General features: G+C 52.4%; 1 protein-coding gene across 5 annotated transcripts in view; it reads left to right on the top strand.

The window, feature by feature from the left end:
• The window catches only part of LRRK1 (leucine rich repeat kinase 1), a 140,518-nt gene extending 121,572 nt beyond the window's left edge, over positions 1 to 18,946 (top strand). For 4 of the 5 annotated variants that reach the window (XM_070478130.1, XM_070478131.1, XM_070478133.1 and 1 more), the window contains exons 26-34: positions 1,573 to 1,770; positions 2,715 to 2,992; positions 4,528 to 4,722; positions 5,489 to 5,640; positions 10,219 to 10,336; positions 11,363 to 11,479; positions 14,169 to 14,974; positions 15,346 to 15,447; positions 17,573 to 18,946. In XM_070478130.1, coding sequence (XP_070334231.1) covers positions 1,573 to 1,770; positions 2,715 to 2,992; positions 4,528 to 4,722; positions 5,489 to 5,640; positions 10,219 to 10,336; positions 11,363 to 11,479; positions 14,169 to 14,974; positions 15,346 to 15,447; positions 17,573 to 17,750 — 2,144 coding nt within the window. In that variant the 3' untranslated portion in view covers positions 17,751 to 18,946. The remainder of the gene's footprint in view (positions 1 to 1,572; positions 1,771 to 2,714; positions 2,993 to 4,527; positions 4,723 to 5,488; positions 5,641 to 10,218; positions 10,337 to 11,362; positions 11,480 to 14,168; positions 14,975 to 15,345; positions 15,448 to 17,572) is intronic. The other variant, XM_070478135.1, reaches the window with a different exon arrangement.
• Positions 18,947 to 19,200: the final 254 nt, after the last annotated feature.

The raw sequence follows: 19,200 nt of genomic DNA, 5'->3' as shown, positions 1-19,200 counted from the left end.
GGCATGGGACGAGAATGGAAACCTAAGAGACTAGTAACACGCGTCAGAGCCAGTAAGAGTGTGATAAAGCTGCTAGATGTGAGCTCAACATCAAATTTGGCAACAGTGACCCATTAGACAATGCTTCTGTGGCGGCCATTAAGCTACAAGGTACTGAGAAATAATTAATAGCTATCATTCAATTTAGTTCTCATCTAAATTCCAGCAGTGTGTGTGTGTGTGAGACAGAGAGAGAAAGAGAGAGAAATCTGACTGACTCTAAAATTCATGTCGGAACTTCCCTGGTGGTCCAGTGGTTAAGACTTTGTGTTTCCACTGTAGGGGGCAGGGGTTCGCTCCCTAGCCAGGGAACTAAGATCCTGTATGCCATGCAGCAGGGCCAAATAAATAAATTAAAATTGAAAGAAAAAGAAAATGCATGTGAGATGACAAACACCCAAGAGCAGCCAGGAAAACTCCATGATGGAAGACAAAGAGGAGAGGCTTGCCCGGCAAACATCCTGACTTACCAGGCTCCAGGCATTAGGGCAGGGTACTCCTGGGCACGGCTGGGCCTGTCGGGAACAGAGAGAGCCTGCATGTACGCGAGAGGCTGGCACACGATAGAGGCAACATCGGGAGTCAAGAGAAAGGCTGGCTGTTCGCTAAACTGGGGCAGAGACTTCAGCCATAGTCAAAAATACATGATTAATGGTTTAAAGGCCCAATGTGAAAAACAACTTTTACACTTAAAAACAAATTTGTCTGGCACACACATGCATCTGGCACAATTGATCCATTTTAACTGCCAAGATTTTCTTTCAGCTGTTTTAACCTCCATGTCCAGTGATTCCTGATTTTAAAATCTGAACAGGGGAGGGACAGATCAGGACCCAAGAGGACAAGCAGGACCGGGTGGATACTGCTCAGTGACCTCAGGGTGACCCCTCAGCGGGACTCAGGCAAACGCCTTCCATGTGGGGTGCATTGCGAGGGCACTGGGAGGACGTTACAGCACAGCCCACCATTGCCCCAGACGCTCCTTCTTTGGCCTGAGATGACCTGTCACAGGCCATGACCACCCTGTGGTTTTCCTTCTGGCCGACAAGAGGGCGGTAGTCCGCTCTGCCTTCCACGGTCCTGGCCCCTGGCAGGGGTAAGGTGGGTAGCAGTGACCACTCCCCCAGCATCCTTGCAGATGAGTGGAGGAGGCTTGGTTACTTGCCAGGCTCTAGGTGACACTCAGGACTGCAGGTTTGGAATGAGATGCGGCTGAGAGCCTTAGGCAGTGAACAGCAGGCTGGGGGGTGGGCAGAGAGTGGGTGATGAGGGTGGGAGTGTGCGGCCCTTCATCAGAGGGTCCGGAACCCCGAGTGTAGCACCTGATAAGAATAGCGCCCAAGGAGGGGGCTTGATACAAGCCCGGATGCCTCAGGAGTGCCCCCATTTGGCGCCCAATTCTGGGTGACGATACTGCAGCCCCCGGAGATGCAAGTCCTGGCCCCGGCCAGCCCCAGGAGTCCCCGAGAGGTGGCTCCGAGCCTAGCGGAGCCCCCACCCTGGGCAGCGCTGACGGCCGAGCTCTCCCTGCAGATACCATGCTGAGGCACCTGCGGGCCACCGACGCCATGAGGAACTTCTCAGAGTTCCGGCAGGAGGCCAGCATGCTGCACGCCCTGCAGCACCCCTGCATCGTGTCGCTCATCGGCATCAGCGTCCACCCACTCTGCTTCGCGCTGGAGCTCGCCCCACTGGGCAGCCTCAACACCGTGCTGTCTGAGAATGCCAGAGGTACGCGCTGCACCTAGAATCTTCCACGGAGGGCTGCCTGGGGCCCGGCCCGGTCCAGCCCCGGGGAGGCCCGAGGGCCAGTGGCGGGCAGCACAGGGCCCAGGGAGCCAGCCGGGGCCGGGCACAGCTGCCGGAGTCTCGTGTGCCACGCCCGGTGGAAACAGGAGAGCTTCTCCAGGCCTAAGTGCCGGGCAGTGGCGTTGTCATAGCTGGAGGAGCTCTCTGTTTAGAGCCAGACAGAACTGTGTTCTGAGTGCAGGTTCTCTGCCATAATCTGGCAAGTTGCTTCATTTACTCATCCTTAAAAGGAAGTAATAGCCCCCCTTGGAGGGCAGCGAGACCATCAAAAGAGGCAGCCCCAAGCGGCAGAGCCTGGGAAGCCAGCAGCCGCTCAAGTCTCTCTCTGCCCACAGGGCACCGTGTCCATCCACCATGGTTAAACATCTGAGGCCCTGCAGTCAGTTTTATCCTACATTGTTTTCTTAACAAAACTTTAGAAAACTTACCCTAAGAAATGGGTAACTAAATGCCAAAGAGTTGACAGAGGGAAAGTGATAGCTGTCTTTTAACTCAGGAAGAATAATGCAATTAAAATTAATTATTTCTCCCTCAACGGAGGAGATTTTTTTTAATAGAGTTCTCATACCTGCAACTCACTCCTTGACATTATAGCAATCTTGGCCTGAGGTGAACTCTAGGAATTTTGAATCCTGGCTTTTTTTAGTGAAAACACCAACCACTGCAGGCATGAGATACCATGAATGAAGCACTCACAACAAGCATTTCTAACCTAAATCATCTTAAGAAAGTCGTCCTGTGTCTCTTCTGGCACCCAGCCTGGAGAACAATGAGAATGCATCCATAGAATATAAAATATTGGGGAAGACAGAGGTAAGAAAAGAAAGGTTGTTATGATAATAGTTTGATATTTTTTCTTTGCCAAGATTCCTCCTTTATGCCCCTGGGACACATGCTCACCCAAAAAATAGCCTACCAGATAGCCTCTGGCCTGGCCTACCTGCACAAGAAAAACATCATCTTCTGTGACCTAAAGTCCGACAACATCCTGGTCTGGTCTCTGGACATCAAGGAGCACATCAACATCAAGCTGTCCGACTACGGCATCTCCCGGCAATCGTTCCACGAGGGTGCCCTCGGTGTGGAGGGCACTCCCGGCTACCAGGCCCCGGAGATCCGGCCTCGCATCGTGTATGACGAGAAGGTACAGGCCAGCCCATGGCAGTCCCCTGACCCGGGATGGCCTGGTCCCGGGGCACCTGCAGCTCTGGGCTCTGCACACCCTCAGGCACACATCTCTCCTCTCCCATGCTCGACCGGGAGGCCCTGGAATGAACCAGAAGGGCACAGAGGCCTGTGTCCACCTAGAAACATCAAGGGTGACTTCTCCTTAGCTGCAGAACAGTGACCAAACCCCAGAATTCTCAAACCTCAGTTCAGAAACATAGTAGAGGCTGTGCACAGTGGACAAAAATTCTAAGACGGAGACACGCCCAGATATGGGTCCCAGTTCTGCCAGTCAGATATGCAAAAGGGGGACAGAGGACCAGCCTCACAGTGGCTTGTGAGGGACAGACAGATAAGGATGCTAAAGGCTCCTGGTCAAATCAAAAGGCAGCGTCACTAAAGCCAAGAGGAGAGAGTGATTCTGGCAGGTCCAGCACGGCCTCCTAGACGGCCGCATGGCCAGCCTTGACTGGGACGAGGCCTTCTTCCCTGAGGACTGTTTGGTAGGTGCAGGTAAAGGACAACTTCAAACTCTCTTGCAGCTCACCTTGCATCTGGGGCTGGCCCTGGCTAATTAGTCATCCAGCAGTGAAACTCCTCTTGTCTATAATTTCTCATTATTTGGTGACCTGCAGATGAGTCATTGACTCATTGAGCCATCATTCATGATGGCTTCAAGCATGTTAACTCAGCACTGTGGCTATTAACCAAGATAGAAAGAGCAAATCAGAGTGACAAAAATAAGCTTCTGTGTAGCAGACGGCAAAGCATCTCATAACTAAATTTATAACAGAACCTTCACATTGAAAATGCTCAGGTCTATCTTAGCGATTCTCCTGCTATAAGGTTATTTCTTGACCTTTATGAAGACCCGTGTCACTCTCTCCTTTAGGGGATTTTTCATGGCATTTAAATGAATCAAGATGTTGTGATCTGGGAGACTTTCCCCTTTTTTGTGATTTGCATGTACTTCTACTATCAAGCATGTTAAACCAAGGGTTTGCATTTTCCTGCCTTGTTTTGATAAAGGGAAAGTACCTTGGCATCCTTCAAGCCCTTATGCAGTGCTTGACACCAGGTTTTCATTATGTGTTTAGTAGATGGATGGAAGGAAGTTTGGGAAGATGGATGGGTAAATGGGCAGGATAGTCAAAGGGCTGCATATATGGATACATTGGACAGAAGGACAGATAAATGTGCAGAAGAGCAAGTGATCATGTGTGTGGGTAGATAGATGGATTCATAGAAAGGTGGGAGGGAGGAAGGAAGGGAAAAAAGGACTGGAAGATAGATGGATTAGGGGACAGAATCATGGAAGGTCAGATGGTTGGTTGAATGCCTGGAAAGGTGGGGAGAGGTGGATGGACTGGTGAATTGATAATTGCCTTCCTTTGGGCAGAACCCACGTTTTCCTTCTCTAACGTGTCTCCCCACTCCCTCTCTCTCAGGGCCAGCTTGCAAGATCTGCTGGGCCCGGTCAGGGTGTCTGATTTGGCTTGCCTCTCTGCCCAGGTAGACATGTTCTCCTATGGGATGGTGCTCTACGAGTTGCTGTCAGGACAGCGGCCTGCACTGGGCCAGCACCAGCTTCAGATCGCCAAGAAACTGTCCAAGGGCATCCGCCCAGTTCTGGGTCAGCCAGAGGAAGTGCAGTTCCATCGACTGCAGGCACTAATGATGGAGTGCTGGGATACGAAGCCGGAAAAGGTACCTGGGGTCCCAGAGCCTGGGGCCTCGCAGCTCCTGCAGCTGGTGGGGGCGGTGGGTCTCCAGAGCACACCTGTGTGGTTGCCTGTCCACTCTTCACTGAGGGTCTAAAACAAGTAGGTCCTTCTCTGTTCATCTCTTACAAAGAGATATGTACTAGTCTGACGCACCAAGTTCATTTTCTTTGTGTGAGTGTCACTCTCAGGAAAAACAAAGTCTCTTTTCCTCCCCAACTTTTATGCAACTTTTATGTTAAGCAAACCAACCCCTTTATAGCAGTATAGCCCCCAGGCAAGAGCAGTGCAAATGTACATATCTCTTTTTAAAGGAATGGGGAGAAAGTTTGCTCATGAGAAGCAGGAATCATATTATCATATTACCATTTTGAAGCTAGTTGATTTTGGAAGAGATCAATGGTTTCAGGGTAAAAACTCATTTATCACATTAGACTTGGTTATTGAGAATAAATGAGGTCTGAGAAAAATTCTTCTATGACTGTGTGTCCCTGGACACAGGAGTTGGAATATCAGAGCTTATGCTAACCTGACCACCTGGTTTTGAGTTGCCATGGATGATGATGACCCAGATGCTTGGAAGGGTTTATTTCTGGTATCTAAAGTTGGTTTGGCTTCTTGTTTTGGTTGGGTCCTGAATGAGCAGATTCTACTTCTTCCTGGTTTAAGATCCTTAGTTTTGAGGACAGAGTGGGCACCCATTTGGTTGTAAGTGACCCTCACTCATGACCCTGTGGGCCTCTCTCCCTCAGCGACCACTGGCCCTGGCGGTGGTGAGCCAGATGAAGGACCCGACCTTTGCAACCTTCATGTACCAACTGCCCTGCGGGAAGCAGACGTCCTTCTTCTCATCCCAGGGCCAGGAGTACATGGTGGTGTTCTGGGAAGGCAAGGAGGAGTCCAGGTAACATCTGAGGCTTGCCATAACCTGCTGATGTCAGAGTAGGGGGCAGCGGTGGGTGGGGAGCAGTCGTGGATGATCATGGCGAGAGATGTTTAGTAAATGGCGAGTTGAAATCCTGATGGAGTCTGCTTAAAAGAGAAAGCAGTCCACATGCATACAGACAAGCACATGTGGGTTTGTGAATAAGAGAAGCAGAGAAAATGTGGTGTCTGCCTGGGACATGAGGGGCAAGGGGCAAGGGAGGGTTATGTTTTAAGGTGGGAGTTACTTGCAGCTCAATAGCAGAGAAAGTAAATGATGCTGAGGGTCAGGAAGAGAGGAATGTGCTAGTGGAGGTGCTGAGTAGAGAGGAGGGAAGGGGCCCCTGGTCAAGCAGAAAGGGTTCCCCAATATAAAGATTCATGCTGCCACCCACCCAACTTCCAGGGGCGTCTCTTCTTAGTGATGGGGCAGGAAGGACAAGGGTCTGGGGGAGAGGATTTCATATTCATTCAAGGAGAAGGACAGTGAGGCCAGGGATTTGAAAAGTACATCCCATGTGAGATGCTTCAGTCCTGGACTCTCCCACCTAGCTAGTGTGACATCTTCAGAAGCAGGAGAGCCTTTCATGGCATGAATAGTTTTCTAGGAAGCCTAGTACAAATATGTGCAGGTGTGCAAATATGGTAAGGCTTAGATGAAGCAAAGCTTAAGATGCAATGAAATAAATGAGAAGGACTTTGCCATTTTACTTAGGTCACTGTTGGTAAGGTTTTCATCAGGTTTTATGCCACTGTGACGGAGCATTCTGACATAAGACGTGCTCTGAGAAACCATGCCCTAAAAAACAGAAAAGTATATATGTAAACAGTGTATACATAAATATCCATATCCATGTTAAAAATACATATATATGTGTGTGTGTATATATACACACAGTCAGTAATTATAATGGTGGTGGTAGTGTTGCTATTTTAAGGCATTGCTTATATCTATAGGGTAAAGTTAGTGAGTAATTATATTGATGCCATACATTGCAAATTGTGATATTTATCATGTAAAATATAAAAAACAGGTTAAATAAAACTTCTGTAGTTCTGAATTTAAATTGGATAGATTTGTATTTTAAGAATAATGAACTCATATTTCCTCGCTCTGCCCATTGAAAAGGCCTAGAAACAATGACTGACCAAATGCCAGTGAGACCCCCTAGGATGCAGATGGTCCTCTCTAAGGGCCAGGAGAACCACAGCTTACTGGAGAAGTGACTGACTCCAGATTTGGGGGAGGAAGTAGGCCTGAAACATAGGACACTCTGAAAACAAGGATGCCATCAGAGATAGTGAGGACAGATCAAACAGACTCAGGAACCAACCTGAAGAGGTTCCCATGGGTCAAAGATAGGGCAACAAGCCTCAGCAAGAATAAATATCTACAATAAATTGAGACACATCAAATTGTTTAAATTCACAAGTTTCTAATGCTACTTAATAAAAATAGTAATTAAAAAGATTTTTAATTTTTAAAACTCCTCATTTATCATCATTGGAGGCTCCCAGGGAACAAACTTAATATTTCGAAAACTAGTCTATCTGGAAAGAATCAAGATTTTAGTCTGCCTTTTCTATTCAAGCTGTGCCCCTGGGTAGCTAGCAAAAGAGATGATAGGAGGAAGTTTTTCTTTTTAGGGTAAATGAAGCTAATAAATAGAGAAGAAATACTAGAATTAGAATGGCAGTATTTTGTAATCCCTATTGAAATAATGGACGTCGGCAATGATCAATAACAATCACAGAGGGAGCGAGATCCCGACATTGTGTGCCTCCCAAGAGAAGCACACACCCTAATGAGGATGTATTCTAGCCCAAGAAATCAGATGAAATCTAATTGAGACTCAAGATGGGCTGCAGGAATTCCACAGGGCTCCGCCCGTGTCTTCAGCACATGACCTCCTCAGAGAGAACGAGATAGGGAAGGGAAGCCTATCAAAAGACTTGGAGACATAAAAATCAATGGAAATGTGGTCAAGTAAACTGTGAAAGCAACGATGAGAGAATTAGGGAAGATGGAACACTGGCCATTCATGACATTAAGGAATTAGCATCTCTTCTTAGGTGTGGTCATGCACTGTGGTTAGGTTTCTATTTTTTTTTTCTAATAATTTTTTAGAGATAAATACAGATAAAAGTTAGATAAAAAGATGATTCTGGGGACTTGCTTCATAAGAATCTGGGGAGAGAAAAAAATGGATGGGGGCAGAGATGAACTGACATGGCCATAGAGTGATAGTTACTGAAGCTGGGTGATGAGCGCGTGGGCTATGATATGCACTCTGCAAAAGAAGAAAGGAGGGAAGAGTTGAGAGGGAGGGGCTGGGCCCTCTGGTTTGAATGACAGCACATAACAGGAGACATAAAAGACACAGGTTCAATCCCTGGGTCTGGAAGATCCCATGGAGAAGAAAATGCCAACCCACTCCAGTATTATTGCCTGGGAAATCCCATGGACAGAGGAGCCTGGCAGGCTACAGTCCAGAGAGTCGCAAAGAGTCAGACACGACTAAAGTGACTTAGCACACACTTAGTTTTCAAACTCCTTCATGGGCACAGACAGCATCCTGATGTCACAAATGCCTTTGGGGAATGTCACACTCTCAGAAGACCAGGAAATGCAGGCATACTGTCTATTGTGAAAATAAAGCCCTCTTACTGTTAAAGGATATAAAGGTATACATAAAATGAAATGCTCATCAGATATATAAATATAAAAACAAATCCCATTTTCCCACCAATATGTATTTTCTCAGCAGACTCTCAAAAATCTTTTAAACAAATAGAGAAAATTAGAAATTATTATCTTTATTTCAGAGACTTTTACACATCGGTGGGAAAAAATACTAAAATCTCAGTCATAAAATAGGCAAGGAATATTTTTTAACATTTGAACTTTCTGATAATCAAGAAATATAAATTCAATCTGCAAGATTCCTTTTTCTTATCCTATTGGCAAACTTTGTTTTCAAACATAATAATGGAAACTGCTAAAGTTGGTCATACCTTACCGGTAAGCATGTAAATTTGCACGTCTGTCTGAAAAACAATTTGTTGGTTTGTCTTAAATGGCCTTGAGATACTCATGCCCTTTGACCCAGCATTTGCACACCTAGGAGCCTTTCCCAGGGGTGCTGTGCTCGGCACAGCTTCTGGATCAGCTCTGCCCCACCTCCCCCGTCCCTGCCGCCCCACGACGGTGCTTTCTTTACCATCTCAGTCTTACAGACTCACCCACAGTTTTGGAGACAACACTGCCCAAAGCGGTAAAAGCTCATCTCCAGTGCAAAGGGAAAGGCCCCTGTGATGTGGAAAGGTTTTAAAAGCTTACCACCAGCCTGAAGAAGGGACAAGCTCACTGAAACCAGAGCACAAAGGGCAGTGATCCTGGAAAGCGAGAGTTGAGGGGAAAATGAGACCATCCTGAATTAGGGAGAAGGGCACCGACTCAATGGACATAAGCTTGAGCAGATGACACTGGGAGACGGTGCAGGACAGGGAGGCCTGGTGTGCTGCAGTCCATGGGGTCGCAAAGAGACGTGAATTAGCAATTGAACAACAAAGGGGGTAAGAAGGAAGAGGGTATGTGCAGAAAACAGGATACACATAAAATTCTTGTTGGAGGGAATAGGGGAGTGTTATCCTGTAGGTTTCTCTATATTTTAAATTTTTTCCAAGTTATATGTAAAGTTATTTATAGTATCCTAGTTTTATCTTTTCAGTTCATAGAAAAAAGACTGCAGAAAAGGAGGAATGGAATATAACTTTGAAGAAAGTTTTCATTTGCTGATTTTTCACTCAATTCTATCATCTACAAATACACATTATCCGTCGACTGTGGCAAGGGTTTCCAAAATTTGATGGCAGAAAAGTTTTACATTGAGAACTGCTAGCCACTCACTTGACTTACTCCCTTGGACTGCAGGACGGATCTGCAGGGCCTGGGTGAATAACCCACCCCTGCCCCAGTTGCAGGCTCCCCTACGGCAGTGAGCACACGGGGTGTTCATCAAGGGTGGTGGGGGGACAGACGGCAATGCAGGGAGACATAGGGGTGGGCGGGTGAGAGAAAGGCCACCCTCGAAAACAGCAGCTTGTGAGTTCTCAGGGCACTTATGCTTTTTCGAGGCCCCCCCTGCCGCTGCCTGCCCCGTCTACTCTGCAGCTCACTCACCGTGTCTCTAGTGGACCTGATGTACTCTCCTGGGGGCGGAGAGAGGACATGCCCAGGGAGGGGGCAGGGAGTGACTGTGGTGCACGTACGGCCTCCTGGTGTCCCTTCATGCAACTATTTGATCTGTCAAAGATCACAGAGAGAGGGGTCATTCTTCCTCTTGGGAATGGCCTTTCTCTGCCTAAATGTTCAAGCATCACGAGGTAGGTAGAACCAGGCTCTGCCGCAGCCTTGAGCCCCTCAGAACGTGCAGAATTGGACGCTGGGCTGGAAGGGGTAGGCCAGACCCACAGCTGATGCCCTCCTCCAAGGCTGCTCCAGGCCTGCCCTCGGGAGGGAGGTCCATGCTGACTGCATCGCTGTTGCCGCTTGTAGGAACTACACGGTGGTGAACACGGAGAAGGGCCTTCTGGAAGTGCAGCATATGAGCTGTGCGGGAATGAAGCTGAGCTGCCAACTCAAGATCCAGAACTCGCTGTGGACGGCCACCGAGGTAACCACACCCCTGTAGGGCTCTAATGGAGGTGGGAAACTCCCACCCCTGGGGGTCAGGTTTAGCAACAAAACAGGCAGGACACCCAGGAACGTTTGAAACTTCACACACTCACAGGGCTGACTCACCCGCCTAGTTCCTGACTGGTGGCTGGGATGTAGCTTTGATGTGTCAAGTGCAGAATCCCAGCAAGAGGGATTCACCCTAGTAGGCTGGTGAAGTGACCGGGTTTCTTATAACACCGCCTGCCTAACAGCAAATCCACTCAGCTCTGAGGCCTCTTGCTTTCATGTAAAGAGGTCAGCAGAAGGCACAAGGAACTATCTTTTGAGACTCCAGAGAGGAATGCCACAAAAACACATGATCTGAAGCTACTGGGCAGGAGAATATGAATTGGTGCAGCCTTTCCAGATGGCAAGTATAGTTCAAATATGCATCAGAAATCTCAACAGTATTCATGCCTTGTAAGCCTTAGTAATTTCAGTTTTAAGAATTTGCTCTCAGGAAAAAAACCAAGACAGGCAAACACAGGAACACTCAGACAAGACAGGAGTGTAAGAATACTCATTCCAGTGCAACTCATAGTAGTGAAAATGAACAGAATAAACACATGACAGCATATAAGCCAAATTCTGGTGTACTCAAGTGATGGACATGCCTCACTCACTAACAGACCAGGGAGGAGAGAACCTCTGCCCACACTCGTCGTGGAAACAGCATAGCAGTGTGGTCCCACTGTTGGGAATGCAGACACACACGAATACACGTAGAGAACTGGAAGTCTGGGTCCCAGATTTCAAAGGTGGCTTTCTCTGAATATTGGATTGTGGACGATTTTATGTTTTTCTTTAGACTGTTCTGTAGTTTTCAGAGTTTCCAGAAAGAACAGAAACATGAAACCAGCCAACCAGAACGCCTCAATAAATGTTACTTCCCAAGGGGTGAATGGCCTCCTGAGGCCAAGTGCACCCCGGGAGCTGGCAGGCCCGTTGCAGCCAGCTCTCATGCTGACTGTCTCCTCTGCAGGACCAGAAGATCTACATCTACAGCCTCAAGGGCATGTGTCCACTGAACACACCCCAGCGGGCTTTGGACACCCCGGCCATCGTCACCTGCTTCTTGGCGGTACCTATTATAAAAAAGGTGAGATAAGGAGGCGGGTGCACAGGTTTCTGGTTCTCCGTCACCTGTTCCGTTGGGCAGATAGGGAAGGGAGCAGAACCATGTTCTTCTGGACCACCAGGCCTAGGCTATAGTCAGCCATAGAGACAGGAGACCCGGGCCATCCTCAGTGCCTCTGGGTTTCCAAGAACCTAAGCATTAGCTGCTCAAACGTGTCCAGCTCTTTGTGACCCCGTGGACTGTAGCTCGCCAGGCTCCTCTGTCCTTAGGATTCTCCAGGCAAGAAATACTGAAATGGGTTGCCATTTCCTCCTCCAGGGGATTGTCCCGACCCAGGGACTGAACTCGAGTCGCCTGCATTGCAGGCAGATTCTCTACCATCTGAACACCAGGGAAGCGAGTGACCAGTAAAACTAAGGGCTGAGTGGAAGGCTTGCGTCCCGCAGGCAAGCGCCACAGCTCCAGCTGGAGTGAGAGGCTTTTCTGGTACAGATGGCATCCAGGAGCAGTTGCATGTGCACCCCCTGAGAACCTGGCCCGGCACCCCCACGGCCACTCAGCCCCCAGGCCCTGGCAGGCCCCCACCCCTGCTGGGCAGCCGTATCCCCGCCCCCTCCAGCTCTGCCTGCTCTGGGGTACACACCATCCAGCCCAGACCTCAGTCTAGCCCCAAAGACTCACCACCTCAGCCTCTAGCTCCTGCCGTTCTCAAGTGAATCTGCGAGTGGTGCCCGCCCCAGCCAGGGCCCCAAGCACTGCAGCTCCTGAGATCAGGCCCAGCCCACAGGCTGGCCCCGCCGCACACCCTCCCCACCCAGCACCGCGTGCCCAGCAGCCCCTTCCCTCCAGAACCGATCCAGCTGCTCACACCTCTTCCTATTCATTTCTGAAGATCAGGGCCATGACCCCCCACTCTGAGAAGCTCCTCGATGATGTCCCCAAGGCTTCTCCAGCCTCGGGAACCCCTTTGTGGGGCCTGAGGCACTTGTTTGTGTAGCTCCCAGCTCAAAGGGCCATTATTGGTACGGCTTTGTTAAAACGAGTCGACTACCATCATCTGATTCTAGTTTTCCCATCTGCAAAGTGGGTGTAAAAGAGATGGTAAGGAGGATCTCTGGGCACAGCGTACCCGAAGCTCTGGGCCAGCACTCTGGGTAAATGAGAGCATTGTTGCTACTTCCTGACAGTCGTGAACTACATACAGTCTCCTCTCCACGCCTCTATGGTTTCGTTTCTTAAGAAAAAAAAAAACCTGAACTCAGTCTTAGAGTCAGCTATGACTGTGGCCCCACAGGCGAGGCCGGGCAGCTCAGGACCCAGTTGCACTGAAGCGCAGAGCACGGCACAAAGTGTTATTTAAGGCCGTGGCTGGCCAGAGCCCCAAGCCGGGGCACTGCCGCCCGCAGGCCGGCGGGAATAAAGCCGGCTCTGTGCGGGGCCTCCCTGTCGGCGTGTCTGCACCCTCAGAGGACGTGCTGCCCCTTGGCCGCAGAGGGCAGACCCTGAATTCTTGCACGTGCATGTCCACACCCAGCCGGGACGTGGGACTCGCCGCCTGGCTGGGGCCTGGAGCTGGGACTCAGAGAGAGACCTCGCTCCTATTTGCTTTGGCTCTTTTCTGTCCTGGAATCCTGGAGATGGATTTTGATAAGCGTTCTGAGGGCTGTTGATCTCGGGGCTGGTTCACTCATCGCCCTGGACAGCCTGCCTCCCCAGCTCCTGACAAGGAGGCTTTCTGCTGCTCTCCCTCGCTGGCGCAAGGCCCGCGCCTCTGCCCTTTCCCGGCTCTGGCTTTGTGCTCCTGAACCCTTCCTGTCCCCCTCCTGGCCTACCTGGGCATGGAGCCTGCTCAGCTGCTCTCCACTCCCAGCTTTGCATAGACGCTCCAAGGCAGCAGGGCTGGGCCCAGCGTTCAGCACTGCCCCTGCCTGGTGACCTCTGGTGGTCGTAGAAGAACATGTGCTTCAAGGCAGGGCAGGGACACCCTGAGGGCCCTCTCAGTGTCAGCTGGACCACAGCATTTCAGAGTAGATGTGGGAAGCAGGGCATGCGGTGTGGTGGCCAAGAGGTGCCTCCGTTAGAGGACTGAGCTGAAAGTGATTTCTTCAAGATTTAGCTCAGCAGGCACCCGTTGGTACCTGAGCAGAAAACCGGGGAGGGGGGTCCCCGAGGTGGCTGGGAGTCGTCCCTTCCCTGTGCGGGCTGGCCCTGGGGGCAGTGGTGGACACACAGACCCAGGCCTGCTCTTGTGGAAGTGGCGAGCGGGAGTCCCAGCCCCGTGGGGCACCCACAGCCACCATCAGTTTATGCAGCAGAGTTCAGGGGAAGGAGGGCACCACTCCCGCCTCAGAGGAGGCCTGGGTGACTGAGGGGAAGGCCGCTCCCTCCTCCTGGCCCGGCAGGAGGCCCAGGCTCACCGAGGGTGGGCTGCGTGGTCCCGGCAGCACGTGGCCCTTGCTCGGGTGCCAGCGGGCACCCTTCTGCTCCCAGGAAGGAGGGCAGAGGTGGCTCTTCTGGGCCTGAGCCGCACCTCCTTTGGGAGCACACTGGAAGATCCTGCTGGCAGCCCCGGCCTGTGTTAGAAGCCGGGAGGTGCTGACAGGAAGTGCGTGCTCACGGGGTACCTGCAGAGGTGGGTCCTGCACGTGCTGTCTCTCTCCTTGGATGCCTGAGCTGCAAGGGCATCAAGTACCCTGTCTTCCCCCCTCAGAACTCCTACCTGGTGCTGGCGGGCCTGGCGGACGGCCTGGTGGCGGTGTTCCCGGCGGCATGGGGCGCCCCAGACCCCGGCTGCTCCTACCTCTGCTCACACACGGCCAACAGGGCCAAGTTCAGCATCCCCGACGAGGACGCCCGGCAGAACCCCTACCCGGTGATGGCCATGGAGGTGGTCAACAGCGGGTCCGAGGTCTGGTACAGCAATGGGCCAGGCCTGCTGGTCATTGACTGTGCGGCCCTGGAGATACGCCGGCGGCTAGAGCCCTACACGGCGCCCTCGGTGGTCACGTCTGTGGTGTGCGGCTCGGAGTGCCATGGTGAGGAGGTGGTGTGGTGCCTGGACGACAGGGCCAACTGCTTGGTGATGTACCACTCGGCGACCTACCAGCTGTGCGCCCGCTACTTCTGCGGGGACCCCAGCCCCATTGGGGACGTGTTTCCCGTGCGCCCGATGGGCCCACCTCCCCTGGACAGCCCCGTGGCCAGCCTGAGGGAGCCCGCGAGGGGCTCCATTGCCGACGTGAGCTTCATGTTCAGCGAGGAGCTGGGCACGCAGATCCTCACCCACCAGGACTCGCTGACCGACTACTGCTCCCTGTCCAGCCTGCCATGCTCCCCAGCGAGCTCTGCCAGCTTGCCCTTCTCCGCTGACTGCGAGGACACCAGCCAGCTGCCCGAGCCAGCCGCGGGCTCCGACAGGTCGGCGCATGACCTGAGCCCCGTGGATGGCGAGGCGTTCAGCCAGCACCTGCAGGCTGTGAAGATCCTCGCCGTGAAAGACGTCATCTGGGTCCCCAGGTAGGTGTCCTGCAGGCGTGTCACCCTGCGCCCTCTCTGCTCTTGCTGTGGGGCCAGAGTGCAGGGAATCTTCAAGTACAGTCAGATGTATCAGGAGCCGCCCTTTCTCTCCGGGAACTGGAGGGCTCCTTTAGCAGATCTAAGAAGGGCTGCCCGTCAGCCCACCAGAGCTCAGGGCACCAGAGAGGAGAGCCGTGGTCGGGTTTCCGACCGGGAAAGGGCTTCTCACCCAGCTCTGGGGCCCTCCCAGGAACCCGATCCATGTGCCAAAGCTGTGTCTGTTTCCCTGCCTTTCTGCACACCCTCTCCATTTCCCCTTGGAGAGCACAGCCCTGGACAAACGATTCCCCTGCGGGGTTCTGGTTTCTTAGGCGCGGTGGAGATATCATTGTCATTGGCCTGGAGAAGGAGGCAGGAACTCAGCGGGGCCGCGTGATTGCTGTCTTGAAAGCCCGAGAGCTGACTCCACACGGGTAAGACGGAGGGCAGCTATGTGGGGGCCAGGCTGTAGCTTAGGGAATCGAGGCCCCCCACTGCCTCCCTGCGTGATGGCTGTGGCCCTTCTGTCCTCCACCCAAAACTGATAGTATCCACCCCTGTCAGTAGAGGCAGAGGAGGAACAATACAGAGTCTGCGGGAGGCAGCTCCCAGGGGGTCAGTAAATGCCAGCTGAGAGGGGCATCAGTCACAGTCACGGCTACCTTTTCTGGGGTGCCCCGTGCACCTGTGGACCACCTGCCCAGCCCGAGGTAGCCTGCAGAGCCCCATTTCAGCTGCAGTCACAATGGGGATTCAGGTGGCCCCCCACTCTTCCTGCCAAGCCTGGGAGCCCTCCTGAGGTGCCTCTCCTACCCCTGGGCACCAGGTGGAGCCACGCTGCCAGGCCACACCAGCCTTCACCACGTCCACGCCCGCCATGCCCATTCTGGGCTCAGCTGTACTTACCGCCATCAGAAGGCAGGCCAGACGCCACTGTAGGATGCCGTTGGACCCCACCTACCTGGCTGTACTGATGCAAGGCTGGTCCGGCCAGTGTTCCTAGGGCTGTCAGGCCGCCCACGGCATCCACACCCCTCACTGGGCTGAGTCCCATGCTCTTCTCTCCCTTATGGAGAAATCGCATTCGGCCTGTCTTCCCTGGAGCAGAACGATGATGGAGGTGTATGTGGCACCTGGGCCAGTGGCCCTTGCCCTCCCGGGGGTTCTGGAGACTGGAGCTGGGTTTACTCCTGAGTGCTGGCTGAGTGTGGGGGCAGTGGTAGTCCCCAGGTCCCAGGTCAGGCTTCCCGGGGAGCAGGTGTGTCCGTAGAGGCTAGGCCTGTTGACCTTGGAGTGTCCACCATCAGAGCCCTTGACTTTTCCCCTGCTGTTGTTTTTCCTGTTTGCCCCCAAAGACAGGTTTACCAAAAGCAGGCACCCTCACTGCAGGGAGAAAGCAGCATAGGCAGCCAGCAAAAGGAAGGCCGTGGCCCGAGCCCACCAGCTTTCTGAGATGCGTCTGAGACATTTCCTGCTGCTTAGCCACTCAGTCGTGCTGAGACAGTTAGTCCCTTGGCAGATAGCTACTGAGTGCCCGAGACATGCAAGGCCCACGAGAGCAGATTCCCCTACACATCCCAGTTTACATGCTGGCCTTGGTGCTGTCAGGCCACACGGGCAGAGGGAAGAGAGGCTGGCAGTGTCTGCTTAGAGGGGGGCACACGGCCTGCAGAGGCCCGGAAGGAAATGTGTAGGGTGTGCCCGGGTCATGCAGGACTTGCTTTTAAAAATGTACGTAGATCAGACTTGGTATAGGTTTTCTAATATATTCCCCCACATTTCCTAGGCATGTGGAAACATAGTAAGAGAGAAAAATCATGCCTGGATTGAGTGGCAAGGAAATTGAGTTAAAGCTTAGAATCTGTCGTGGACCATTGATAAGCAAGAATTATAGGATAGAATTGATCATTCCAGCCTCTCTCAGCATCTGCGGGGGCACTGATTGCAGGACCCTTACAGATACAGAGAAGTCCAAGGATGCTCAAGACCTTATATATAAAATGATATAATATAGTCAGCCCTGGGATTTCCAGGTGGCTCAGTGGGAAAGAATCTGCCTGCTAATGCAGAAGGCACAGGTTCAGTCCCTGGGTCAGGAAGATCCCCTGGAGGAGGAAATGGCAACCCACTCCAGTATTCTTGCCTGGAGAATCCCATGGACAGAGGAGCCTGGCGGGCTACAGTCCATGTGGTCACAAAGAGTCAGACACGAATAAGCAGCTAAGCACACACAAGGACGCACAGCCAGCCCTCCATATCCAAGGATGCCAAACTCGTAGGCATGGAAGGCTGACTTTTTTCTGGACATGTTGGGGTCTGAGGTGTGTTAGGGAGGATTCCTGCTCTGAGGTGAAGTTGAAATGATGCCCCTTTATAGGCTTTAGAAAGACTGCCCACATGCTAGACCGCCAGACAGAGAAGCACATGGCTGGTGCCAGGCTGGGGTGCACAGATGCCCCCTTAGCCAGGCTCTGTCCTCTGAGAAGGTGCAGGGTGAGGGTCGCCACCCTGAGGAAGCAGGAACTCCTGTGGGTTTTCTCAGACCCCATCTCTCTGCAGGGTTCTCACGGATGCTGCCGTGGTGGCAAAGGACACGGTTGTATGCGGCTTTGAGAACGAAAATCTAGAGTGGTGCCTGGCTGTCTGGAGGGGCTGGGGCACGCAGGAATTTGACATTTTCTACCAGTCCTATGAGGAGCTGGGCCGGCTGGAGGCGTACGTGCGGAAGAGGAGGTGATTCCTGCGGGGCAAGCGTTCCCTGGCCGCAGCCAGCGTGGGCCCACAGCCTGACCCCTCTGCCTGCAGCCCGCAGCCCTCTGAGGACCCGGCAGGCAGGCTGGGTTGTCCTCCGAACCACTTGCTGCTAAGACGTGCTGAGAAGACCCCACCCCACCGGGGGTTTAAGGGTTCTCCTGTTCCAGGGCACAGTCCCCTGGGTACCCGCCCCCCCAGTGCTGGTTTTACAGCCCCAGGGAAGGCAGTGAGCAGAACTGATTGGGCCCCTGCCCCCTCCGTCCACTCTCAGGGCTGGGCCTGGCTGGCCTCGTGGGCCTCCCCACTTTCACCCCCAGGCCTGGGGTGGAATTACACTAGGGCCCTCAGTCGGGGAGCAGCTCAGGGCAGGGTGGGAGGAGGGCTGTGACCCCTGCCCCTTCCCCTGGCAGCTCCCCGGCTCTCAGCACGTTTCTCAAGCTCCCGCGTCCCCGGGGCCTGGGGGCCCCGCTTGGGCAGGCGGAGATCAGATGTCTCCCGCTTGGGAAAGCCTGTGTGTGAAAAGCCTCAGAAGGACCCCGAGAGGAGCACTGCCCGGCGTGGGGATGAATGGGCTCCTTTAAGTGACGGGCGGGGAAGCCAAGAGCCGCACAGGGCAGAGCGCGCCTCAGCCGCTGCATTCTTCTTCTGCCGACAGAAGGCAGGAGAGACTCCATCAGCAGGACTTGAGAAAGGGCCTGTGTTTACAGCTTTGTGAAATAAACTCGGACGCAGCTGCAGCATAAGCCCTGTTTGTTTGCACATAATAAGCTTTTCTATTACTTTAACATATTAAGTCATATCTCAATGGTTAGACCTCTTATTGTGAAATCACATCATATGGGACTTATATCAAATTATCTGTTTGCTAAACAGTACAGCAGAATAAAAAAAAAGTGAAATTGTCAAAGGGAGATGTATGGGTACGACAGCAAGAACTTTCATAAAGGATGCACACACTTGTGTGTACACACGCATGCATTCACATTCACATCACCACCAAGAGTAACTGTTTGAGGCTGCTTAACCCAGAAAAGGAGTGGGAACCTGAGATCATCCTCCAGTGCAAACTGTTGACTTTTTCCTAAAATTAAATTATAAAAATTAAACTTTAGATTTTGCTGGGGTATGTAGGCAAATGTGATTCCTTTTATCTGAAAATAAACAGACTCTGAAGATGAAGTCATGGCTTCTCTCTGTAGAGCACACACAGTAACAGTCCGAGCGTGTCCCACCCGGCCCACTCGCTGTCCTGGCAGATGGGGCGTGCCCTCCCGGCTCATGTGCCCCCAGCAGTTTCTGTGTGCAGAGACGGGCTCTGTCAGTCTCCCCGCTTGCTTTCCATGGCCTCAGGGGGACTGAAGCCTGAGCCTCTGGCCTGCGTCCCTGCTGTTCACCCCCAGCGGGGACTCGGAGGTTACCGCTCCCCCGTCCTC

This window comes from Odocoileus virginianus, chromosome 16 (assembly GCF_023699985.2).
Source record: "Odocoileus virginianus isolate 20LAN1187 ecotype Illinois chromosome 16, Ovbor_1.2, whole genome shotgun sequence".
NCBI lineage: Eukaryota > Metazoa > Chordata > Mammalia > Artiodactyla > Cervidae > Odocoileus > Odocoileus virginianus.
The sequence above is the reverse complement of the archived record's forward strand: the minus strand, read 5'-3'. Positions and strand labels throughout refer to the sequence as shown.